This window comes from Ylistrum balloti, unplaced genomic scaffold, assembly GCF_031769215.1.
Source record: "Ylistrum balloti isolate Yb309-2 unplaced genomic scaffold, AGI_CSIRO_Ybal_v1 Utg370204, whole genome shotgun sequence".
Lineage (NCBI taxonomy): Eukaryota > Metazoa > Mollusca > Bivalvia > Pectinida > Pectinidae > Ylistrum > Ylistrum balloti.
This window is the reverse complement of record NW_026782177.1, coordinates 990,061-1,016,715: the sequence shown is the minus strand read 5'-3', so window position 1 is coordinate 1,016,715 and position 26,655 is coordinate 990,061. Positions and strand designations below refer to the sequence as shown.

Here is a 26,655-nt window from a genome sequence, read left to right as displayed (position 1 = left end):
ACTCGGGAGGGGACTATGTGTTGTACTGGGGAGGGGACTATGTGTTGTACTGGGGAGGTTACTATGCGTTGTACTGGGGAGGGGACTATGTGTTGTACGGGGGAGGGGATTATGCGTTGTACTGGGAAGGGGACTATGTGTTGTACTGGGGAGAGGACTATGTGTTGTACTGAGGAAGGGACTATGTGTTGTACTGGGGAGAGGACTATGTGTTGTACTGGGGAGAGGACTGTGTTGTACTGGGGAGGGACTATGTTTTGTACTGGGGAGAGGACTATGTGCTGTACTGGGGAGGGGACTATGTGCTTTACTGGGGAGGGGACTATGTTTTGTACTGGGGAGGGGACTATGTTTTGTACTGGGGAGGGGACTATGTGTTTTACTGGGGAGAGGACTATTTGTTGTACAGGGGAGGGGACTATGTGTTGTAATTGGGAGACGACATCCGTTGAAAATCGTGATACACTCGTCAAAGATATTGCATCGGAAGTACAGAAGGTATATATAGTATCATTATACCTACATGTTTATATGAGTGTACATGTGTATGTATAGGTGTACATGTGTATGTGGGTGTACATGTGTATGTATAGGTGTACTTGTGTATGAAGGTGTACATGTGTATTTGGGTGTACATGTGTATGAAGGTGTACATGTGTATGTGGGTGTACATGTGTATGAAGGTGTACATGTGTATGTGGGTGCACATGTGTATGTGGGTGTACATGTGTATGAAGGTGTACATGTGTATGTAGGTGCACTTGTGTATGTGGGTGTACATGTGTATGTGGGTGCACATGTGTATGTGGGTGTACATGTGTATGTGGGTGTACATGTGTATGTCTGTAATCTGATTGTGAGCTGTCTATGAATAACATTTCTGACCGTCATTACAAGGCGGGAGTAAGTGTGTTATAACAAAGTAAACAGAGGTGATATGTCGAGCGCTCTAAATAATGAATATAGAAATGATATAGTGACGTCATACCTCCGTAGGTACATATGTACCATACTCTATAATCTTATCAGGTTCCTTATGTCTCGTATCTATTCCCATGTTATACACCACTACTACACATGCTGATCAGATTCGAGCATTATTTTATATACAGATCAATCATCCTTCTATGCGAACGGTACGTATCCATGCACATCCCGAGTCGAAAGCATTAATCGATTACCGAATATGGTCCACTAAAAGGCAGCATAAATGGTAAAATGTTATAAACTTTGTGAATTTCTTTTATACTTTTGATTAATTGTTTTCAATAGTTGAACATTTGAATTGTAGAGTGAAATAGGTGTTCCTCATGCAAACTTATAAATATATATATACAGTCTTTTTACCTATTCAAATCCTGATTTACTGTCAGCTAGTATAGCTGTCTACAGCATGAAATTTCGATTTTCACAGAATTCAAACTAATTAAATTCGAATTTTGACCCGATAATGACCTCTCTTTGAAATGTGTAATTTTCTCGAGAAAAGGAAAATTATGAAAAGTTTTACTGTTGACATAATCAGGTCCTTGATTTGTGCGGTGGGTGGCACTAAGTGTCAGATTTACTTAGAGTTGGCAGAAATAACGCCTATCTAGTCGAAATATAAATTACATGTTGATATCAAAACACATATGTAATAAGATTTTTAATCAATGTTATGTTTTGATTCGCTTGACCAGTTTTGATTTGTGTTACGGTTGATCCACAGAGGGATTGGAAAATGGACAGATTTGTTTTTACAACGTGCCTGTCTGTAGCCGTGGCTCTTCTCTATAGCTACAGATCTACAGAACACCGTGCCAAACCTATAACACTGAATGACACATATGACTACATCATAGGTACGTAATCTGGAATGTGTCACGTGATTTAATAAGTTAACCTGTAATACATTCATTATTACATGTATCAACTATTGTTATAAACTAAACTATCAATTATCTGTTTCTTTCAAAATAATATCAATGTATTTCATGATAGTTCTCATTATTGTGGTTAAAACATCAGCTCATTCCATATCTTTGAAAACTTTCGTATTGTAACTATGACAACAACTAGTTTGGTGTCTATGAAAACATCCATTATGACAACACGGTGTCTTATTTATTGTCATGTATGCTGGAATCAGAGTAAGATAGTTGTAGGCCCTGTTGTGTGTTGGTATCAGAGTAAGATAGTTTGTAGGCCCTGTTGTGTGTTGGTATCAGAATAAGATAGTTTGGATGTCCTGTTGTGTGTTGGTATCAGAGTAAGATAGTTTGTAGGCCCTGTTGTGTGTTGGTATCAGAGTAAGATAGTTTGTAGGCCCTATTGTGTATTGGTATCAGAATAAGATAGTTTGTAGGCCCTGTTGTGTGTTGGTATCAGAATAAGATAGTTTGGATGTCCTGTTGTGTGTTGGTATCAGAGTAAGATAGTTTGTAGGCCCTGTTGTGTATTGGTATCAGAGTAAGATAGTTTGTAGGCCCTGTTGTGTGTTGGTATCAGAGTAAGATAGTTTGTAGGCCCTGTTGTGTGTTGGTATCAGAATAAGATAGTTTGGATGTCCGGTTGTGTGTTGGTATCAGAGTAAGATAGTTTGTAGGCCCTGTTGTGTGTTGGTATCAGAGTAAGATAGTTTGTAGGCCCTGCTGTGTGTTGGTATCAGAGTAAGATAGTTTGTAGGCCCTGCTGTGTGTTGGTATCAGAGTAAGATAGTTTGTAGGCCCTGCTGTGTGTTGGTATCAGAATAAGATAGTTTGTAGGCCCTGTTGTGTGTTGGTATCAGAATAAGATAGTTTGGATGTCCGGTTGTGTGTTGGTATCAGAGTAAGATAGTTTGTAGGCCCTGTTGTGTGTTGGTATCAGAGTAAGATAGTTTGTAGGCCCTGCTGTGTGTTGGTATCAGAGTAAGATAGTTTGTAGGCCCTGCTGTGTGTTGGTATCAGAGTAAGATAGTTTGTAGGCCCTGCTGTGTGTTGGTATCAGAATAAGATAGTTTGTAGGCCCTGTTGTGTGTTGGTATCAGAGTAAGATAGTTTGTAGGCCCTGTTGTGTGTTGGTATCAGAGTAAGATAGTTTGTAGGCCCTGTTGTGTGTTGGTATCAGAGTAAGACAGTTTGGATGTCCTGTTGTGTGTTGGTATCAGAATAAGATAGTTTGTAGGCCCTGTTGTGTGTTGGTATCAGAGTAAGATAGTTTGGATGTCCTGTTGTGTGTTGGTATTAGAATAAGATAGTTTGTAGGCCCTGCTGTGTGTTGGTATCAGAGTAAGATAGTTTGTAGGCCCTGTTGTGTGTTGGTATCAGAGTAAGATAGTTTGTAGGCCCTGTTGTGTGTTGGTATCAGAATAAGATAGTTTGTAGGCCCTGTTGTGTGTTGGTATCAGAGTAAGATAGTTTGTAGGCCCTGTTGTGTGTTGGTATCAGAGTAAGATAGTTTGTAGGCCCTGTTGTGTGTTGGTATCAGAGTAAGACAGTTTGGATGTCCTGTTGTGTGTTGGTATCAGAATAAGATAGTTTGTAGGCCCTGTTGTGTGTTGGTATCAGAGTAAGATAGTTTGGATGTCCTGTTGTGTGTTGGTATCAGAGTAAGATAGTTTGTAGGCCCTGTTGTGTGTTGGTATCAGAATAAGATAGTTTGTAGGCCCTGTTGTGTGTTGGTATCAGAATAAAATAGTTTGGATGTCCTGTTGTGTGTTGGTATCAGAGTAAGATAGTTTGGATGTCCTGTTGTGTGTTGGTATCAGAATAAGATAGTTTGGATGTCCTGTTGTGTGTTGGTATCAGAGTAAGATAGTTTGTAGGCCCTGCTGTGTGTTGGTATCAGAGTAAGATAGTTTGGATGTCCTGTTGTGTGTTGGTATCAGAGTAAGATAGTTTGTAGGCCCTGTTGTGTGTTGGTATCAGAATAAGATAGTTTGTAGGCCCTGTTGTGTGTTGGTATCAGAATAAAATAGTTTGGATGTCCTGTTGTGTGTTGGTATCAGAGTAAGATAGTTTGGATGTCCTGTTGTGTGTTGGTATCAGAATAAGATAGTTTGGATGTCCTGTTGTGTGTTGGTATCAGAGTAAAATAGTTTGTAGGCCCTGCTGTGTGTTGGTATCAGAGTAAGATAGTTTGGATGTCCTGTTGTGTGTTGGTATCAGAGTAAGATAGTTTGTAGGCCCTGTTGTGTGTTGGTATCAGAGTAAGATAGTTTGGATGTCCTGTTGTGTGTTGGTATCAGAATAAGATAGTTTGGATGTCCTGTTGTGTGTTGGTATCAGAGTAAAATAGTTTGTAGGCCCTGCTGTGTGTTGGTATCAGAGTAAGATAGTTTGGATGTCCTGTTGTGTGTTGGTATCAGAATAAGATAGTTTGGATGTCCTGTTGTGTGTTGGTATCAGAGTAAAATAGTTTGTAGGCCCTGCTGTGTGTTGGTATCAGAGTAAGTTAGTTTGGATGTCCTGTTGTGTGTTGGTATCAGAGTAAGATAGTTTGTAGGCCCTGTTGTGTGTTGGTATCAGAGTAAGATAGTTTGGATGTCCTGTTGTGTGTTGGTATCAGAGTAAGACAGTTTGGATGTCCTGTTGTGTGTTGGTATCAGAATAAGATAGTTTGTAGGCCCTGTTGTGTGTTGGTATCAGAATAAGATAGTTTGTAGGCCCTGTTGTGTGTTGGTATCAGAATAAGATAGTTTGGATGTCCTGTTGTGTGTTGGTATCAGAGTAAGACAGTTTGGATGTCCTGTTGTGTGTTGGTATCAGAATGAGACAGTTTGTAGGCCCTGTTGTGTGTTGGTATCAGAGTAAGATAGTTTGGATGTCCTGTTGTGTGTTGGTATCAGAGTAAGACAGTTTGGATGTCCTGTTGTGTGTTGGTATCAGAATAAGATAGTTTGTAGGCCCTGTTGTGTGTTGGTATCAGAATAAGATAGTTTGGATGTCCTGTTGTGTGTTGGTATCAGAGTAAGATAGTTTGTAGGCCCTGTTGTGTATTGGTATCAGAGTAAGATAGTTTGTAGGCCCTGTTGTGTGTTGGTATCAGAATAAGATAGTTTGTAGGCCCTGTTGTGTGTTGGTATCAGAATAAGATAGTTTGGATGTCCTGTTGTGTGTTGGTATCAGAGTAAGATAGTTTGTAGGCCCTGTTGTGTGTTGGTATCAGAATAAGATAGTTTGGATGTCCGGTTGTGTGTTGGTATCAGAGTAAGATAGTTTGTAGGCCCTGTTGTGTGTTGGTATCAGAGTAAGATAGTTTGTAGGCCCTGCTGTGTGTTGATATCAGAGTAAGATAGTTTGTAGGCCCTGCTGTGTGTTGGTATCAGAGTAAGATAGTTTGTAGGCCCTGCTGTGTGTTGGTATCAGAGTAAGATAGTTTGTAGGCCCTGTTGTGTGTTGGTATCAGAGTAAGACAGTTTGGATGTCCTGTTGTGTGTTGGTATCAGAATAAGATAGTTTGTAGGCCCTGTTGTGTGTTGGTATCAGAATAAGATAGTTTGTAGGCCCTGTTGTGTGTTGGTATCAGAGTAAGACAGTTTGGATGTCCTGTTGTGTGTTGGTATCAGAGTAAGATAGTTTGTAGGCCCTGTTGTGTGTTGGTATCAGAATAAGATAGTTTGTAGGCCCTGTTGTGTGTTGGTATCAGAATAAAATAGTTTGGATGTCCTGTTGTGTGTTGGTATCAGAGTAAGATAGTTTGGATGTCCTGTTGTGTGTTGGTATCAGAATAAGATAGTTTGGATGTCCTGTTGTGTGTTGGTATCAGAGTAAGATAGTTTGTAGGCCCTGCTGTGTGTTGGTATCAGAGTAAGATAGTTTGGATGTCCTGTTGTGTGTTGGTATCAGAGTAAGATAGTTTGTAGGCCCTGTTGTGTGTTGGTATCAGAATAAGATAGTTTGTAGGCCCTGTTGTGTGTTGGTATCAGAATAAAATAGTTTGGATGTCCTATTGTGTGTTGGTATCAGAGTAAGATAGTTTGGATGTCCTGTTGTGTGTTGGTATCAGAATAAGATAGTTTGGATGTCCTGTTGTGTGTTGGTATCAGAGTAAAATAGTTTGTAGGCCCTGCTGTGTGTTGGTATCAGAGTAAGATAGTTTGGATGTCCTGTTGTGTGTTGGTATCAGAATAAGATAGTTTGGATGTCCTGTTGTGTGTTGGTATCAGAGTAAAATAGTTTGTAGGCCCTGCTGTGTGTTGGTATCAGAGTAAGTTAGTTTGGATGTCCTGTTGTGTGTTGGTATCAGAGTAAGATAGTTTGTAGGCCCTGTTGTGTGTTGGTATCAGAGTAAGATAGTTTGGATGTCCTGTTGTGTGTTGGTATCAGAGTAAGACAGTTTGGATGTCCTGTTGTGTGTTGGTATCAGAATAAGATAGTTTGTAGGCCCTGTTGTGTGTTGGTATCAGAATAAGATAGTTTGGATGTCCTGTTGTGTGTTGGTATCAGAGTAAGATAGTTTGTAGGCCCTGTTGTGTATTGGTATCAGAGTAAGATAGTTTGTAGGCCCTGCTGTGTGTTGGTATCAGAATAAGATAGTTTGTAGGCCCTGTTGTGTGTTGGTATCAGAGTAAGATAGTTTGTAGGCCCTGTTGTGTGTTGGTATCAGAGTAAGATAGTTTGTAGGCCCTGTTGTGTGTTGGTATCAGAGTAAGACAGTTTGGATGTCCTGTTGTGTGTTGGTATCAGAATAAGATAGTTTGTAGGCCCTGTTGTGTGTTGGTATCAGAATAAGATAGTTTGTAGGCCCTGTTGTGTGTTGGTATCAGAGTAAGACAGTTTGGATGTCCTGTTGTGTGTTGGTATCAGAGTAAGATAGTTTGTAGGCCCTGTTGTGTGTTGGTATCAGAATAAGATAGTTTGTAGGCCCTGTTGTGTGTTGGTATCAGAATAAAATAGTTTGGATGTCCTGTTGTGTGTTGGTATCAGAGTAAGATAGTTTGGATGTCCTGTTGTGTGTTGGTATCAGAATAAGATAGTTTGGATGTCCTGTTGTGTGTTGGTATCAGAGTAAGATAGTTTGTAGGCCCTGCTGTGTGTTGGTATCAGAGTAAGATAGTTTGGATGTCCTGTTGTGTGTTGGTATCAGAGTAAGATAGTTTGTAGGCCCTGTTGTGTGTTGGTATCAGAATAAGATAGTTTGTAGGCCCTGTTGTGTGTTGGTATCAGAATAAAATAGTTTGGATGTCCTGTTGTGTGTTGGTATCAGAGTAAGATAGTTTGGATGTCCTGTTGTGTGTTGGTATCAGAATAAGATAGTTTGGATGTCCTGTTGTGTGTTGGTATCAGAGTAAAATAGTTTGTAGGCCCTGCTGTGTGTTGGTATCAGAGTAAGATAGTTTGGATGTCCTGTTGTGTGTTGGTATCAGAATAAGATAGTTTGGATGTCCTGTTGTGTGTTGGTATCAGAGTAAAATAGTTTGTAGGCCCTGCTGTGTGTTGGTATCAGAGTAAGTTAGTTTGGATGTCCTGTTGTGTGTTGGTATCAGAGTAAGATAGTTTGTAGGCCCTGTTGTGTGTTGGTATCAGAGTAAGATAGTTTGGATGTCCTGTTGTGTGTTGGTATCAGAGTAAGACAGTTTGGATGTCCTGTTGTGTGTTGGTATCAGAATAAGATAGTTTGTAGGCCCTGTTGTGTGTTGGTATCAGAATAAGATAGTTTGTAGGCCCTGTTGTGTGTTGGTATCAGAATAAGATAGTTTGGATGTCCTGTTGTGTGTTGGTATCAGAGTAAGACAGTTTGGATGTCCTGTTGTGTGTTGGTATCAGAATGAGACAGTTTGGAGGTCCTGTTGTGTGTTGGTATCAGAATGAGACAGTTTGGATGCCCTGTTGTGTTGCCAGGTCCTAGATTAAGAACGGTACCATATTGGACCGGTTTTCAAAACAGTCTTTCCATTACTTGCTTCTAGTTACAAATCTGTAGGTGTAATTGTGGATATCAATCAGATTTATATTTGTGTGACGCATCATTTACAGTCCGCTCTGATATCAGACATAGTGTAATCATACCAGGATAAGCTAGATAAATATCAAAATCAGAAAAAGGAAGGGAAAATTCACAACAAATAATTTCAGTTTTCTCAACTGCAGTTGGAGCGGGATCATCAGGGTCGGTGGTTGCAGGACGTTTAACAGAAGATCCGACTAATCACGTGCTTTTGGTGGAAGCGGGGGGATCTGACGATGAGTCACCCCACATCCTGGTCCCGGGGGAAGCCATGCTACTTCTAGAATCAGAACAGGACTGGGGATATCGCACTGAGCCACAAAAACATGCATGTTTCGCTCAAAAACAACAGGTATATATATTTATTAACATAAGTATTAAGAATTGATTGCGACGATGATGTTTTCGATGATATTTATAAATAATCGTGCAAATATTAAAACATCGCGATTTTAAATGAACCACCTCGTTCTGAATAAAGCATATGTCCTAATGTTCGGTTGTATACTCATTGCTTATTGTCATGAGGAAAGGAAAATTGTCAAATTCAAAACCACCGGTGTCCTGAAAAGACGTAAATCAAAACACCATATATTCTGAAAAGGCGCCACTTAAAATTCAAGATGTCCTTAAGATGCGCAACTTAAAACTTCAGATGTCCTGTAAAGGCGAAACTTTAAACCCCGAATGTCCTGAAAAAGCGTAATTTTAAACCCCGGATATCCTGTAAAGCCGAAAGATTAAACCCCGGATGAACTGAAAAGGCAAAAGTTTAAACCCCGGATGTCTTGTGAAGGCGCAATTTTAAACCCCGTATGTCCTGAAAAGGCGCAACTTAAAACCCCAGATGTCCTGAAAAGGTGCAACTTAAAACCCTAGATGTCCTGAAAAGGCGCAACTTAAAACCCCAATGTCCTGAAAAGGCCAAACCATAAACCCCGGATGTCCTGTAAAGGCGAAACGTTAAATCCTGGATGTCCTGAAAAGGCGAAATTTAAAACCCTAGATGTTCTGAAAAGGCGATGGATTAAACCCCACATGTCCTGTAAAGGCGAAAGATTAAACCCCACATGTCCTGGAAAGGCGAAACTTAAAGCTTCAGATGTCCTGAAAAGGCACAGCTAAAAACACCAAACTAGATATTGAAAAAGTAAACGCTATCCAGGAAATACCAGAGCCCGGGGATGAAGCAGGAATCAGGAGATTGCGGGGCATGATTCAGTAAGCTGCCAATTATTCATACCTAATTTTCCACAGGTCACTACACCACTTTGGAAACATAATATAAGTTGGCATTGGCAGAAACTACAACAAGAAATGTGGTAGTCGACTTGAATTGAAGGGAAGACAACTCACTGTAACTTACTATATCTCGCTGTGACTCACTGTACCTCGAAATTCGCGAGATATGGCATTCCATATCTCTTGGTTACCAATAACGGCCCTTTATTCGATTATCAGGAATTCCGAACATTCCAAGAAGAATTTGGATTAGATCACTGGGCCTCAAGTTCCATGTATCTGTAAATCAATGATGACTGGAAAAAGCTGTACAAACTGTAAACGTTTACTCAATAGAGCGAAATAGGATGGACGCGATTCAAATTTAGTGTTGATAAACTACAGAAACACTCTGTCAGATTGGAACCTAGGATCAATGGCACGTTGAATAACGACACAATTACCTACAACACAGCAGTTGTTGATATAAGAGATCACTTCAGAAACAATTCCATGGCAATGGTGCAAGGGAGATAATTCAATTTTAAACTCGAACTGTTGTCTATAGAGATATAGGTATAACGAGAGTGTATGTTTAAACTTGTTTATCCTACGTAATGTCACGTTTGTTTGTTACATTTTAATCATTCAGAAGAGTTACTGGCCACGAGGAAAAGTTCTCGGCGGAAGCAGTTCTCTCAATTGGTTATCGTTCGTTAGAGGAAATCCTCATGACTATGACAGCTGGGCGGAGGAGGGGTGTGAAGGTTGGAGCTACAAAGATGTCCTGCCGTATTTTATCAAATCGGAGGCTGTTCAGGTAGATGAATACAAGTCAGGTACATATGATTTATTGGTGCTTTCGTCGTATCCTCATTGGTATTTTACACAGGTTTTAAAACATTTCATTAGATTTCATTACCATGCCTCATTTGTATCACAGACTACAGAGGAACGAATGGACCTATACCCATCAGTCGTTCCGATTTAACACCGATTCAGCAGTTGTATCTGAAGGCTGGTAGGGACCTCGGCTATAACACTGTAGACTGTAACGGAGAAGACCAAATCGGTAATTAAATTTCATGACTCGACCATTTCGTATAACTGTTATCTGTGGTGTACTTAATTTACCTCGGGGTCATATTATTTAAGGGCTATTGATCTAAGAGATAACCCTATTTCCGGTCTGTTTTATTTAAGGAATATTGATCTTAGAGATAACCCTATTTCCAGTCTGTTTTATTTAAGGGCTATTGATCTAACAGATAACCCTATTTCCGGTCTGTGTTGTTTAAGGAATATTGATCTTAGAGATAACCCTATTTCCAGTCTGTTTTATTTAAGGAATATTGATCTTAGAGATAACCCTATTTCCAGTCTGTTTTATTTAAGGGCTATTGATCTAACAGATAACCCTATTTCCGGTCTGTGTTGTTTAAGGAATATTGATTTAGATAACCCTATTTCCAGTCTGTTTTATTTAAGATAACCCCTATTTCCAGTCTGTTTTATTTAAGGGCTATTGATCTAACAGATAACCCTATTTCCGGTCTGTGTTGTTTAAGGAATATTGATCTTAGAGATAACCCTATTTCCAGTCTGTTTTATTTAAGGAATATTGATCTTAGAGATAACCCTATTTCCAGTCTGTTTTATTTAAGGGCTATTGATCTAACAGATAACCCTATTTCCGGTCTGTGTTATTTAAGGAATATTGATCTTAGAGATAACCCTATTTCCAGTCTGTTTTATTTAAGGGCTATTGATCTAACAGATAACCCTATTTCCGGTCTGTGTTATTTAAGGAATATTGATCTTAGAGATAACCCTTTTTCCGGTCTGTGTTATTTAAGGGATATTGATCTTAGAGATAACCCTATTTCCAGTCTGTTTTATTTAAGGGCTATTGATCTAACAGATAACCCTATTTCCGGTCTGTGTTATTAAAGGAATATTTATCTTAGAGATAACCCAATTACTGGAAACTGTTATATGTAATCTTCACGTCTGATACTATTGAGCAAAAAATCAAAAAAATTAGATTTTGTCTTTATTTTAAAGGATGTAGGGGTATTTTTTGTCGTTTCTGTAACATTTATCTCTATTTGAAATACTGAACTTACATTTAGAATAACAATAATTGTCTAAACTCTCCCCCTGCTAGATGAGATTATGGCTCAAAATGGGATAGCATTTTATATGAGAAAGAGTTTAGAAAATCAAAATTTCTAGGCTTTTGATGTATTATTTGTGAAATAAACGCAAAAAATAGCTTCTGTTGCAATTAATTCAGAGATGGGCTTTTGGGGGTATTTCTTTACTCCGTTGCGATGTAAATAACATTCCCGGCCTAGTATAATTATGTTGCTAGAGTAAAGCAGAGCGACGTTTTCAGCGTCGTTTTTTGTATGTATTTTAACATGATTAGTGTCAGGTATGAAGGTGTAATATTTCCAAGAAACTTTAACAACACTGACTTCGACTGTTTTAGGATTTTCCTGGATGCAGTCAAATATAAAAAATGGCGAGCGCTGGAACAATTACAGATCATTTGTGAAGAGCAATATTGATCGTCCAAACCTGCACGTCAGCACTAACACCTTTACAACCAAAGTAAATAGAATTCACTCCCAAGTATTACTACCATATCCAAACATTTTCTTAAGTCCTTCAAATCAGTTGCTTTGTTAAAATGACCCGGTAAAGCGTCTTTGACGTTCTGTATTGATGATGTCAGTCTTTGTCCTTCTGTATTGATGGTGTCGACCTTTGACGTTCTGTATTGATGGTGTCGACCTTTGACGTTCTGTATTGATGGTGTCGACCTTTGACGTTCTGTATTGATGGTGTCAACCTTTGACGTTCTGTATTGATGGTGTCGACCTTTGACGTTCTGTATTGATGGTGTCAGTCTTTGACCTTCTGTATTGATGGTGTCGACCTTTGACATTCTGTATTGATGGTGTCGACCTTTAACGTTCTGTATTGATGGTGTCAGTCTTTGACGTTCTGTATTGATGGTGTCGACCTTTGACGTTCTGTGTTGATGGTGTCGACCTTTGACGTTCTGTATTGATGGTGTCGACCTTTGACGTTCTGTATTGATGGTGTCGGCCTTTGACGTTCTGTATTGATGGTTTCGACCTTTGACGTTCTGTGTTGATGTTGTCGACCTTTGACGTTCTGTATTGATGGTGTCGACCTTTGACGTTCTGTATTGATGGTGTCGGCCTTTGACGTTCTGTTGATGGTGTCGATGGATGGTGTCGACCTTTGACGTTCTGTATTGATGGTGTCGACCTTTGACGTTCTGTATTGATGGTGTCGACCTTCGACGTTCTGTATTGATGGTGTCAGTCTTTGACGTGTCGACCTTTGACGTTCTGTGTTGATGTTGTCGACCTTTGACGTTCTGTATTGATGGTGTCGACCTTTGACGTTCTGTATTGATGGTGTCGGCCTTTGACGTTCTGTATTGATGGTGTCGACATTTTTACGTTCTGTATTGATGGTGTCGACCTTTGACGTTCTGTATTGATGGTGTCGACCTTTGACGTTCTGTATTGATGGTGTCGACCTTTGACGTTCTGTATTGATGGTGTCAGTCTTTGACGTTCTGTATTGATGGTGTCGACCTTTGACGTTCTGTACTGATGGTGTCGACCTTTGACGGTCTGTATTGATTGTGTCGACCTTTGGCCTTCTGTACTGATGGTGTCGACCTTTAACGTTCTGTATTGATGGTGTCAGTCTTTGACGTTCTGTATTGATGGTGTCAGTCTTTGACGTTCTGTATTGATGGTGTCGACCTTTGACCTTCTGTATTGATGGTGTCAGTCTTTGACGTTCTGTATTGATGGTGTCGACCTTTGACCTTCTGTATTGATGACGACGGCCATTTTAATCACGATGTATCACTATTCATTTTCATACATTTTTGACATATATGTCAAATATTTTTATTTTTTTTATTATATTTTTTATTTTTGTCATTGGTATTCAAGTCTTTTTGTAAAAAAAGAAAAGTGTATTTTTTGGCGTTAAATTTATGTACATAATTGTAGATATTGATAGACAAGAAGAAAGCCATAGGGATAGAATACATAAAAAATGGTCGAAAGTATCAGTCATTGGCCCGGAAGGAGGTGATTCTGTCTGCAGGAGCCGTCAATTCTCCTCAGCTACTGATGCTGTCGGGTGTTGGACCAAAGGAACATTTGGAGGAGTTAGGGGTATCTATAACATTATATATATTTAACATATATTACAGTCTTTGTTATACCATTTGAAATCACTCAAAATTTAATGGTTCTGTACCGGTATTATATTAATGATGGTGCTGTGCCGCTCTGGAATAACGATCTACCGGTGGTATTGTTAATTGTGCTGTACCGGTCTGGATTAACGATCTACCGGTGGTATATTGTTAATGGTGTTGTACCGGTCTGGATTAACGATCTGTCGGTATCATATTGTTTTAGATAAAAGTGGAGGCTGATTTACCAGTAGGGAACAATCTCCAGGATCATTTGTTGGCACCTTTGACGTTTCCTGTCAATGTTACCAGTCCTATAACTCTCGAAAAACTGACCTCACGCTGGACACGAATGCAGTACGACATTTTTGGAAAAGGTTATGTATTTCTGTGTATTAAATATATTGTAAGATCAACACGAAATCACCTAATGATTAACCACTGACAGATTCATGGATTGATTTCTAAGGAGTTTTTTTTAATGAGAACAATTATACTGCGTTGTGAAATAGTACATTCTTTGTTCAAGGCTACCTCTCCGGTACATTCGGTGAAGGCGTAGCTTTCGTTTATGACGACTTCGACTTAAAGAAGGATGCCGGCAGGACGTCTGACATACAGCTTCATTTCTTCAGTGCACATATCTTCCCGCCTAGCATGAAAGGACTTGTGAACTTTAATTTCAAAAAGGAGGTATGACTTCTGAAAACAAATTAAAATAATCGTTTACCTCAAAACACCGGGTATTACAATACAATGGTTGAATCCTTCGAAATTCACTTCGTTGTTACAGAAATCGTACATGGATGGGTGAGATGTGCAAAACCGTTTAGTCCTATAGTTAACATTAATGTATTAATTGAGTGAGAGGTGTAGCGTGTCTAGTCCTTTAGTTAACATTAATGTAATAATTTAGTGAGAGGTGTAGTCCGTCTTATCCTTTAGTATATAGGTTTATGTATATCGATGATGTTGCAGTATGTTTTGACCTTTTCCATCGGAGATATTTCCCAGAATGAACATGTAAGCCGAGACAGAAAACATGGTCTCATTCTCCTTATTTTCGATGATTTGTGTGGAAAACAAGTTTTTTTTTCTTCCGATCTCGGCTATCACCAGTGTGTAATTTATTTCAAATCTGACTCACATGCCAATAAAATCTTGTTGTTTTGACAGATTGACGATAAAATTTTCCTGATGCCTGAGGACGTTCTGTCAGTTTCATTTTTCCCTATACTTCTCCACCCTAAAAGTAGAGGGACCATTCGGCTGAAGACCACTGACCCATTTGACTACCCAGAAATCGACCCACATTACCTGGAGCACCCAGACGACGTGAAGATGTTAATTCGTGGTAAGCATGTGTTTTAAGCTCATTTGTCCGAAGGGCGAGCGTAGTTTGTTTGTCCAGCGTGAACTTTTCCTTTTTAATAGATTTTCCCAGTAATTATAAGGCGCTGGGCACTAACATTGTTCCTGTTGGGATGAAGGGCTACCGACTTTGCTCAAATGAAATGCCTTGATCCACTTTCAAGGTCGAATGGGTATTAAAATTTTCAAATGACTTCTTTTCAAAAGTTCTAAAGATCCTTAATTTTAAATTTAAAGATGCTTAATTTGTATTTTCCTGGATAAATAGCAATGAAGTTTGTTCAAATAAATGACCTTGATCTAATTTGAAGGTAACCAAAAAGCCCAGAATTTCGAGAAACTATCAATTTACGCCGACTTTCTTGGATCTGACTATTTCATTTCGGAATAAACATTGAACATTCACGGTTGTGCCTGAGAATCGCTAAAGTTTGCGTATTTTTTGAAAATTTTGAAAAATAACGAACTCGAGTAAATGAAATACCATGTCCAATAATTACTTGTTGTATAATCTCAGCTTAACAAACACAATCCCACTTATACATTATGCAATCCTTCCAAAGACAAAATACTGGCCTGTAATACTTCGATATTACGATCGTTTAGATTGCCTATTAATAATAAGGATACGGACATCTACCGTTTATTTTGGATTCCTAAGCTTCACAAAAATCCATATGAACAACTTATTATTGCTGGTTCGTCTAATTGTTCAACAAAGCCATTGCCAACACAACTAACCACCATTCTAAATACTAACAATTCTAGGTTACAGTCTTATTATAATACTGTTTACTCAAGAAGTGAAATCAATAATTTGTGAATAAAAAAAACAAAAACAAACAAAAAAAAAATACTGCAGCGAGCTTTTTGACAAATCTTCAACACCCTCTTTGAAAACAATTTATCTACATGAACATTTTATTTTTCCATCCTGTACACCGCCATACCCATACTAAACTGAAAGAACGCATTGTCGTCCAGTTATGAGAGCTCTCTCCTCCAAGAAAAGTGGACGGCGGTAAAAAATATGGGTTTGAATAATGCTGAAGAGTATTTTTTTAAAAAGACATAGGGAAATATGGGAGAACAAAATCATAGAAATGATCGATTCTCTCGTTGACAACATCTTGGTCGATTTTGGTGATCTTCTAATAAACTATTGATAGTCTTATAAAAACATGTCACAAAGGCCTTGCAAAGCCTTTTAATTCACTTTCAGATATACTGATGACGTCTTGTCTTTGAATAACAAAATATTTATTGACAATGTCCGTCGCATATACCCACCAGAATTGAAAATAATAGACACGACAGACTCTCCTACATCAGCCATTTTTACTTAATCTTTTACTACAACGAAACCAACATGACAGCTTTCCATCAAGCTGTATGATAAACTTGAGGATTTCTATCTCCCTATTGTAAATTTTCCTTTTCTGGGTATCAACATCCCTGCGTCCCCAACCTATGGCGTTTATATGTTGCAGTTGTCCCCTTGATTACGATGTTTGTGCAAGAAATCGGCAACTGACGGACAAAATCGTAACAAATGGTATCAAAAGATGTAGGTTAATGAAAATATGTGGAAGTTATACGGTCGTCATGGTGACGTAATTGAAAAAAATATATTTCTTTGTGCAATTTGAAGTTTGACGTGTTTGATGCTCGTTAGTTTGCCTGTTGGTTCCGTTGTTGTATACCTTGTTCTCATTTGAGAACGTGAAATGACTTACTTGAATCGACCAAGGTTTACATGACGGGTGCCGTTGATAAAGCACAAGACGCTTACTCTTCATATTTCATAAGTTCATATTTTGTCCTAGTTTTATGGAATTTGAGTTTGAATTATGATTACGTTGCCATGTTGGTATATTGTTAATGTTTCTTGTCCTCATTTGATGAAGCAGAAGACGCTTACTTTTCCAAAACACATGGTCTCATACTCCTTGTACTTTTTTTTCAGATGATTAGTTTTATTGACTTTGAGTTTGGATTGACATTATGTTGGTATTTTCCCGTTGTTTTTATACAATAATGAACATCTTATGTCTTTGTTTAGGTATACGCTTTGTGGAGAAACTCGTAGGCACTCAAACGATGAGATCCATTGGAATAGACGTCAACTACAAGTCTCCTCTCTATCACCTCTGCTCTCAACACGAGTTTCGCTCTGACAGTTTCTGGGAATGTTATGCAAGGCAATACACGTTGACTGTCTTCCATCCAACATCGGGGTGTAGAATGGGAGCAATGTCAGACAAGACAGCTGTTGTGGACTCAAACCTAAGGTGAGACGCTATTTTAATCAGCATACTTGATTTTTATGGGGTGATTCACCTGCTATATCCGGTTAGTTTTTTTAAGTAAGTGATGAAATCTGTGAGGCTGCTTACGAGTGAAGCAGTTTCAAATTAGGCACCATTTCACACTTCATTGTCATATTTACGACCAATTCATGTTCGTTAATTCGCTATCGTCCTGATAGTCTTGATTATTGAACATAGCATGTTGATTTTATTTATTGCTCTCACTTGCGAACATCGCGACTATTTTCTGGTTGCAGTTGTTGTGTCACGTGACGATAGAAAATCATAACTGTAACACACACATAGTGAACTGTCTATATTCTATGTCTGTATTGATATCCTGAAAAAAAAACATGATTTAACTGTTTCTGTTTCTCTAACTATTTCTGGTGTGAAATATATTTTCTTTGTTGGGTCTATATCTATCAATTCCTTTTCAGAGTGAAAGGTATATCCGGTCTTCGTGTGGTTGACGCTTCAGTTATGAGAAATGTTCCTGCAGGCAATACAAACGCTCCGGCGACAATGATTGGGGAGAAAGCTGCAGATATAATATTAAGGCAGTAGATCATAATCTATAAACTTATATATTTTTATATTCAGTATATTAATACCAATAGATTATCATTTACATTATCTTTCATTTGTATAGATAGTTTAAAAAATGTTTTCAAATGTAACTTCTAAAATTCAATACATGTTGTCAATATCCATTACAACATCCATGGTAGTCATCTGTCGCCCTTCATCCATTATCCGAAACCTGTAGTCCGTGGTCCGTAACCTTTAGTCCGTAGTCCGTAACCTGTAGTTCGTGGTCTGTACTCCGTGGTATGTAGTCCGTGGTATGTAGTCCGTAACCTGTAGTCCGTGGTCCGTAACCTGTAGGCCGTTGTCTGTACTCCGTGGTATGTAGTCCGTGGTCTGTATTCCGTGGTATGTAGTCCGTGGTATGTACTCCGTGGTATGTAGTCCGTGGTATGTAGCCCATGGTCTGTACTCCGTGGTATGTAGTCCGTGGTATGTAGTTCGTGGTCTGTACTCCGTGGTATGTAGTCCGTGGTATATAGTCCGTGGTATGTAGTTCGTGGTCTGTACTCCGTGGTATGTAGTCAGTGGTCTGTAGCCCGTGGTCTGTACTCCGTGGTATGTAGTCCGTGGTATGTAGTTCGTGGTCTGTACTCCGTGGTATGTAGTCCGTGGTATGTAGTTCGTGGTCTGTACTCCGTGGTATGAAGCCCGTGGTCTGTACTCCGTGGTCTGTTATCCGTGGTATGTAGTCCGTGGTCTGTAGTCCGTGGTATGTACTCCGTGGTTTGTAGCCCGTGGTCTGTACTCCGTGGTCTGTAGTCCGTGGTATGTAGTCTGTACTCCGTGGTCTGTACTCCGTGGTATGTAGCCCGTGGTCTGTACTCCGTGGTCTGTAGTCCGTGGTATGTAGTCCGTGGTCTGTAGTCCGTGGTCTGTAGTCCGTGGTATGTAGTTCGTGGTCTGTACTCCGTGGTCTGTACTCCGTGGTATGTAGCCCGTGGTCTGTACTCCGTGGTCTGTAGTCCGTGGTATGTAGTCCGTGGTCTATAGTCCGTGGTCTGCAGTCCGTGGTCTGTATTTCCAAATGTCCCGAAACAATTCTTACTGCGATTCCTTGAGCAATATTGCATAAATCATTGTCAAATTTCCAGTGTAGTCTGAGCCGTGCACTGTCAATGTTGAGATTGGTCATAAAAACAATATGGCTGACAGGCGGTCAATATTGAGACATGGCTATCGCCATTTGTAGAGAAGCACTTGATGAATTTCCTTGGTCTGCTCCCTTATTGTGCACGTTCATTTGGTCAGGAAAACAGAAATGTACCGGATGATCAAACCATATGTCGAAGAGGAAAACAAGACAAAAAACAAACAAATGTAGAAAAAATATCTTACAAAGAGGTCACCAAGGTCACTCTGGTACAAGCTCCTATCATCCTGATGCCATTTTGTCTTATTGGAGTATTAACAAGTAGAACAATAAATTAACCATAATATCAACAAATAATTGTTATTCACGATAACGTAAGACGCCGTGGAAATGAACATTTTCTTATATAAATGGTCTAAAGACCATAATGACCAAAGCCAGCAATAGCTTATCCAGAGTATAATGGTGGACGTCTGATATTTCAGTGGCCAAAATAGTCGACACATTTTCATTAAACTTTTCACTAACCATTCATCTTATTTCAATGGAAATGGTCTGGAGATTTCTGTGATTTGGTACAATGTACATGATAACCTACATGTCTGTAGACAAACATTGTAAATCAGTCAAACAGTCCACGGAATCAGAATATCCATCATTCAACTTCGACAAAAACACGTATTTATCAACACGACTATTTCATATCCTTTCTCAGAAATGGACTTTAGTAAACATGGCATTCGTTTTCAATATGCTTTAATTGGCTCGTTAATCTTATTTGAAGTCCCCTTTTCTATTTTCTCAAAATTTCTATTTTGAATATGGACCACGGATATCTTTAGATATATATTTAGATATCTAAACTGTTAAAGCATGTGTTGGACGTGTCTTTTCTATAACTGTTCTGTATCTGTTGTACATAAATATTTCTGATACTGTGACAATGGTTATAATTGTGTACATATTCTTCAATAAAAGTCGTTTATGGAACGTTGTTTGGATATTTGTAACCTCTGACCAAGAGAAGCAGCGGATTTTATCGTCGGTCAATACCAGAAACTCGATAATAATACGTCGATGAGGATACGGTGGGTTGATAACTGCCATACTGGTTCCGTTAGGGAAATGAGCCAAGATGGCGGTTAGCAACCTTCTAATCCTGCGATCTCTTATCAACGTCTTATCATCATGAAGTGTGTTGCGTGTGACGTCATAATTTTAGTGTTGCAAAATATTGAGCGTGTTGTGTGTGACGTCATATCTAGAGAGTTGCTTATTAAATTATTACCCCGTTTTCTCTCTCAACTCATCAGTACAGTGTGTATAAGAAAATTTGAAAACTACAGATTTCCACAATAAAATATAACATCAGACACAATACTAAACAAGTTGCAAAGTAGATGGTGTAGGATTAAAGAGACTCATATTATATATAGGCTATTGAAAGGGACGGAGTAGGACTCCTCTACTGACTACCTGAAACCTGTTAATACTCCGGGTAATATGTAGGGTCGAATGATACCCAGGGAGACTGTACCAGGAGGATTACTACTGATCTCTTATTCAATGGTAAATACTGACACTCAATAGGTAGACAACTGAATTCCTCTCTATCTATACTCAAGATGTTAACAGTTAGAATTAAAACATTACTTCTGCTAAACACATTGCTCAAAACATAATCAAACCACCCTATCCGCGCATGCGCAAATGATCTCTCTTTATTCAAAAAATATAACTTAAATCTAATCTCAGCCTATCATAACACTTTCTACTTCAACGTAACTTATGCCAAAACCTCTCATACGTTTCTTAATCAGCACATTCACATAAATCACATATATTAATATAAAAATCGGTATAGTGAACAGAAGTATGCAGAAGGAATGGAGTGGAATCACAGAAAGCAATAGACATTTGTAAAGTAGCTAAGTTAATATGATTGGATAGGTTTTCAAGAGAAACCATAGTCCGGCGGATGGGACTTAAAACGGTAGACCGTTTGAAAATTGTCCACTCTCCTACTTAAGATCCCTCTGTGACTTCTGGAAAAAGAGTAGGCGTGATAACGGCGGTCCATGTGTCTAGGGATAGTGTCAGACTATACAATGAAACACAAACCAAATGTAGATAGGCCCCCAACTCTCCCTTTCAGATTCTGGAGATGTTTGAACTACTAGAGTTAGGATAAGGGAATATTCGGCCCTGGAGTCGTCTACCAAAACTAGTATAACCAAACGATCACCGCTTCAGAAGTTCCACTCCACTAAGGAGGATGCAGATTGCCCCCTTACTTCGCCAGAACACTTACGTACGTTGGTGAGACGGTACCCGGACCGGGAGGAGTCACGGAGACGTTCATCGATGAGACGGTCCCCGGATACGGGAGGAGTCACGGAGACGTTAATCGGCGAGACGTTACCCAGACACGGGAGGAGTCACAGAGACGTTCATCGGTGAGACGGTACTCGGACAAGGGAGGAGTCACGGAGACGTTCGTCGGTGAGACGGTACCAGGATACGGGATGAGTCACGGAGACATTCGTCGGTGTAGACGGTACTCGGACACGGGAGAAGTCACGGAGACGTTCGTCGGTGAGACGATACCAGGATACGGAAAGAGTCACGGAGACGTTCATCGGTGAGACGGTACCCGGACACGGGAGGAGTCACGGAGACGTTCATCGGTGAGACGTTACCCGGATGAGGGAGGAGTCACGGAGACGGAAAACCTGTCAATCAATCTATCAATACACACTCAATAGTTTACTACAGCAATAATACATATAGACCCCGGATCACTTTATTCTAATCCTGCTTTTTGACGAGAATTTTTTCTGATATCTATCCATAGTTTTGAGAGGTTGAGAACAGGAGCGACCTTTGTAACACGATATGTTTTCTCTGATCCGATTAAGTTTCAATACCACAACACATATGGTTTGACCAGGAATCATATATGTTGACGTCGCTACCTACATACCTGTAATACCTTTGGCACTTTAATACCAATATATAATAAAAATATTATTTGTTAAGAAGTGTTTTAATCTGCCCCGCTAAAACAGCGAGCCAGTCCACCCTATATCACCTATATATTATTTCAAACATTCTTTGTTCTACAAGTCTTGATCAGCCCGAGGAAGGGTCAGTGGGCTGTATCTGTTACGTCACCGAAAATCGAACAGTGGTCCATTGGGATAATACACTCATCAAATCAGCGTCAGGCAACAAAAAAACCACGTAGTCTAGTGTTACCAGAACCTGGTTCCCTTAAAAACGGAATTGGGAGGTAAATCTCCGTTGGTAATTGGGAAATAAATCAGTTTCAGAAAAAGTGAGAACCTTATCCTAGTTGTGTTTAAGGTAAAAAGGAGTAAGCAATTAGGAACTGGAAACCAACTTTAGATTCCCCACACCAGTTAATTGTGCCGGTCTATCGCACAGCTTCGTGTCCTACACACCAGATAATTGTTCCGGTCTATCACACAGCTTCGTGACCTACACGCCAGATAATTGTGCCGGTCTATCACACAGCTTCGTGTCCTACACACCAGATAATTGTGCCGGTCTATCACACAGCTTCGTGACCTACACGCCAGATAATTGTGCCGGTCTATCGCACAGCTTCGTGACCTACACGCCAGATAATTGTGCCGGTCTATCGCACAGCTTCGTGTCCAACACACCAGATAATTGTGCCGGTCTATCACACAGCTTCGTGTCCTACACACCAGATAATTGTGCCGGTCTATCACACAGCTTCGTGACCTACACACCAGATAATTGTGCCGGTCTATCACACAGCTTCGTGACCTACACACCAGATAATTGTGCCGGTCTATCACACAGCTTCGTGACCTACACACCAGATAATTGTGCCGGTCTATCACACAGCTTCGTGTCTTACACATTAGATAATTGTGCCGTATTGGTTTGGGGTGATAATTATGGTGGTGGAAGTGTACTAGTTTGGGGTTATGATTGTGGTGGTGGAAGTGTATTGGTTGGAGGTGATAATTTTGGTGGTGGAAGTGTATTGGTTGGAGGTGATAATTGTGGTGGTGGAAGTGTACTAGTTTGGGGTGATAACTGTGGTGGTGGACGTATATTGGTTTGGGGTGATAATTATGGTGGTGGAAGTGTACTGGTTTGGGGTGATAATTGTGGTGGTGGACGTATATTGGTTTGGGGTGATAATTGTGGTGGTGGATGTGTACTAGTTTGGGGTTATGATTGTGGTGGTGGAAGTGTACTAGTTTCGGGTGATAATTGTGGTGGTGGAAGTGTATTGGTTGGAGGTGGTGGTGGAAGTGTAAGGTTAATTGTGGTGGTGGAAGTGTATTGTTTGGAGGTGATAATTGTGGTGGTGGAAGTGTACTAGTTAATTGTGGTGGTGGAAGTGTATATGATTGTGGTGGTGGAAGTGTACTAGGTGATAATTGTGGTGGTGGAAGTGTATTGGTTGGAGGTGATAATTGTGGTGGTGGAAGTGTACTAGTTTCGGGTGATAATTGTGGTGGTGGAAGTGTACTAGTTTGGGGTGATAATTGTGGTGGTGGAAGTGTACTAGTTTGGGGTGATAATTGTGGTGGTGGAAGTGTACTAGTTTGGGGTGATAACTGTGGTGGTGGAAGTGTACTAGTTTGGGGTGATAACTGTGGTGGTGGAAGTGTACTAGTTTAGGGTGATAACTGTGGTGGTGGAAGTGTACTAGTTTCGGGTGATAATTGTGGTGGTGGAAGTGTACTAGTTTGGGGTGATAATTGTGGTGGTGGAAGTGCACTAGTTTGGGAATATGATTGTGGTGGTGGAAGTGTACTAGTTTGGGGTGATAATTGTGGTGGTGGAAGTGTATTGTTTGGGGTGATAATTGTGGTGGTGGAAGTGTATTGGTTGGAGGTGATAATTGTGGTGGTGGAAGTGTACTAGTTTCGGGTGATAATTGTGGTGGTGGAAGTGTACTAGTTTGGGGTGATAATTGTGGTGGTGGAAGTGTACTCGTTTGGGGTGATAATTGTGGTGGTGGAAGTGTACTAGTTTGGGGTGATAATTGTGGTGGTGGAAGTGTACTAGTTTGGGGTGATAATTGTGGTGGTGGAAGTGTACTAGTTTGGGGTGGTTGTGGTGGTGGAAGTGTACTAGTTTGGGGTGATAATTGTGGTGGTGGAAGTGTACTAGTTTGGGGTGATAATTGTGGTGGTGGAAGTGTACTAGTTTGGGGTGATAATTGTGGTGGTGGAAGTGTACTAGTTTGGGGTGATAATTGTGGTGGTGGAAGTGTACTAGTTTGGGGTGATAATTGTGGTGGTGGAAGTGTACTAGTTTGGGGTGATAATTGTGGTGGTGGAAGTGTACTAGTTTGGGGTTATGATTGTGGTGGTGGAAGTGTACTAGTTTGGGGTGATAATTGTGGTGGTGGAAGTGTACTAGTTTGGGGTGATAATTGTGGTGGTGGAAGTGTACTAGTTTGGGGTGATAATTGTGGTGGTGGAAGTGTACTAGTTTGGGGTGATAATTGTGGTGGTGGAAGTGTACTAGTTTGGGGTGATATTTTACAAGCACCCTAATGTATTATTATTCTTTTTAGGGTTTTATGCTGTATTATAAAAGAATTCTAAAATGTGTTTATTTCATTTATTTCAAGCAAGTATATGTACCCATTATTGTAATATCATTATTACTGTATAATTATGGCACCAAGGATAAAAGCCTTACAGAGAAATAGGTTATCAGACTTGTAACGCGTGCAGAAACACTATATATTGGTATAATCCATCACAGTAAACAGGTACACACTGCACGACGGGAAACATCAACACGGATTAACTGTTAGAAAAGTAGGAATATTTATCCCGGGTTCCTTGTGTGCAGAATAAGAGAATATTGTCTTTATTCACAGAAACCAAAGAATTACAGCACCGTGTGTCGTCTGTCACGCATATCGCTAAGGGGCGGAAATGAAAGTTGCTTCTTTCGTCTATAATATTTAGAATGTGGAGTACTCGGAGTTTGCACCACGTTATGGTCAGTACTGATGAAACGTTCCACATCTTTCTCTATCATGCGCACAAACTTGGTTTTACTCTGGTCAGAACACATGATATCAGGTAAACTTATATTCTTTACGTTTTCTTTTGATTCCGTCCGAATTATTTTAGTTTCAGTAGGAAAACTGACATTATTTTCCGAGTGATGTCTCAGTATTGAGTTGGATCTGTACAGTTTAGGTTTCTTTGCCACCGGCATTGACTGATGTAATCCATTTTCCTTTAATATATGTAAAGGTTTATGAACATCAGGAAGTCGTAACTGCACCTTGTTTAATTCCGAATTTTGATAATTAAACCTATCAATCTGTTTATCCTCCTCCTTTTGTTGACCGTTTTTGTCCCGGATGTTGTCCGTATAGGTTTTTAGACTGTCCCCCTCGACCTCCTCGTTAAGATATTCTAAGTTTTGTTTTTCCTCCTCCAGTCGGGTGAGTTCGTATGTGACTTCAAGTTTTTCACGTGTCAGATGCTTGAGTTCCAGGTGCCAATGTTTCTCTATTTGTGTGAGCTGTCTCTCTAGACCTTTCTGTTCCCGAATGTTTTTTATGGAGGCTGCCACAGCGTCATTCTTATATCGGACTTGTTTGGTAACCACAGGAGATTCAGACATCACTACAGGCAATGCTTGTTAAATACTGAAACGAATATCATACATTTATCATATTTCATTTCATGAAGAATTTCTTTAAAAAGGCTTCAAATAAGAAGAGGAAAAATATTGGATTCTCAACTATATAATCTATCAAAGAGTCATCCTTTCCGCCAAGCGAATGGCTGTACCATAGAAAAACATTACAATATTGAAATGTAGATCTAAAAATTCGACACCTGTGATGTAATATAGACGTGGACCTGTAGAAACACTGTCAGTTTGACACCTACTGTGATGTAATATAGACGTGGACCTGTAGTAACACTGTCAGCCTGACACCTACTGTGATGTAATATAGACGTGGACCTGTAGTAACACTGTCAGTCTGACACCTACTGTGATGTAATATAGACGTGGTCATGTAGTAACACTGTCAGTCTGACTGATACTGTGATGTAATATAGACGTGGACCTGTAGTAACACTGTCAGTCTGACACCTACTGTGATGTAATATAGACGTGGTCCTGGAGTAACACTGTCAGTCTGACACCTACTGTGATGTAATATAGACGTGGACCTGTAGTAACACTGTCAGTCTGACACCTACTGTGATGTAATATAGACGTGGACCTGTAGTAACACTGTCAGTCTGACACCTACTGTGATGTAATATAGACGTGGACCTGTAGTAACACTGTCAGTCTGACACCTACTGTGATGTAATATAGACGTGGACCTGTAGTAACACTGTCAGTCTGACACCTACTGTGATGTAATATAGACGTGGACCTGTAGTAACACTGTCAGTCTGACACCTACTGTGATGTAATATAGACGTGGACCTGTAGTAACACTGTCAGTCTGACACCTACTGTGATGTAATATAGACGTGGACCTGTAGTAACACTGTCAGTCTGACACCTACCGTGATGTAATATAGACGTGGGCCGGTAGTAACACTGTCAGTCTGACTTATACTGTGATGTAATATAGACGTGGACCTGTAGTAACACTGTCAGTCTGACATGTAATATAGACCTACTGTGATGTAATATAGACGTGGACACTGTAGTCTGACTTACTGTGATGTAATATAGACGTGGACCTCACTGTCAGTCTGACACCTACTGTGATGTAATATAGACGTGGACCGGTAGTAACACTGTCAGTCTGACACCTACTGTGATGTAATATAGACGTGGGCCGGTAGTAACACTGTCAGTCTGACACATACTGTGATGTAATATAGACGTGGGCC

At 39.9% G+C, this 26,655-nt stretch overlaps 2 protein-coding genes across 2 annotated transcripts; one reads left to right on the top strand and one right to left on the bottom strand.

The window, feature by feature from the left end:
- Positions 1–1,723: 1,723 nt before the first annotated feature.
- On the top strand, positions 1,724–23,135 carry LOC132551533 (glucose dehydrogenase [FAD, quinone]-like). The gene is made up of 13 exons (XM_060215684.1): positions 1,724–1,844; positions 8,055–8,263; positions 9,785–9,971; positions 10,076–10,204; positions 11,627–11,748; positions 13,200–13,367; positions 13,617–13,767; positions 13,920–14,083; positions 14,567–14,744; positions 16,824–17,052; positions 17,511–17,633; positions 21,054–21,392; positions 22,199–23,135. The coding sequence occupies exons 1-13, from the start codon at positions 1,724–1,726 to the stop codon at positions 23,133–23,135; spliced, it is 3,057 nt and encodes a 1,018-aa protein (XP_060071667.1).
- A 1,529-nt stretch (positions 23,136–24,664) lies between these two features.
- LOC132551505 (uncharacterized) lies at positions 24,665–25,414 on the bottom strand. Its single transcript, XM_060215655.1, has one exon. The coding sequence runs from the start codon at positions 25,412–25,414 to the stop codon at positions 24,665–24,667; it is 750 nt and encodes a 249-aa protein (XP_060071638.1).
- Between the last annotated feature and the right edge of the window lie 1,241 nt (positions 25,415–26,655).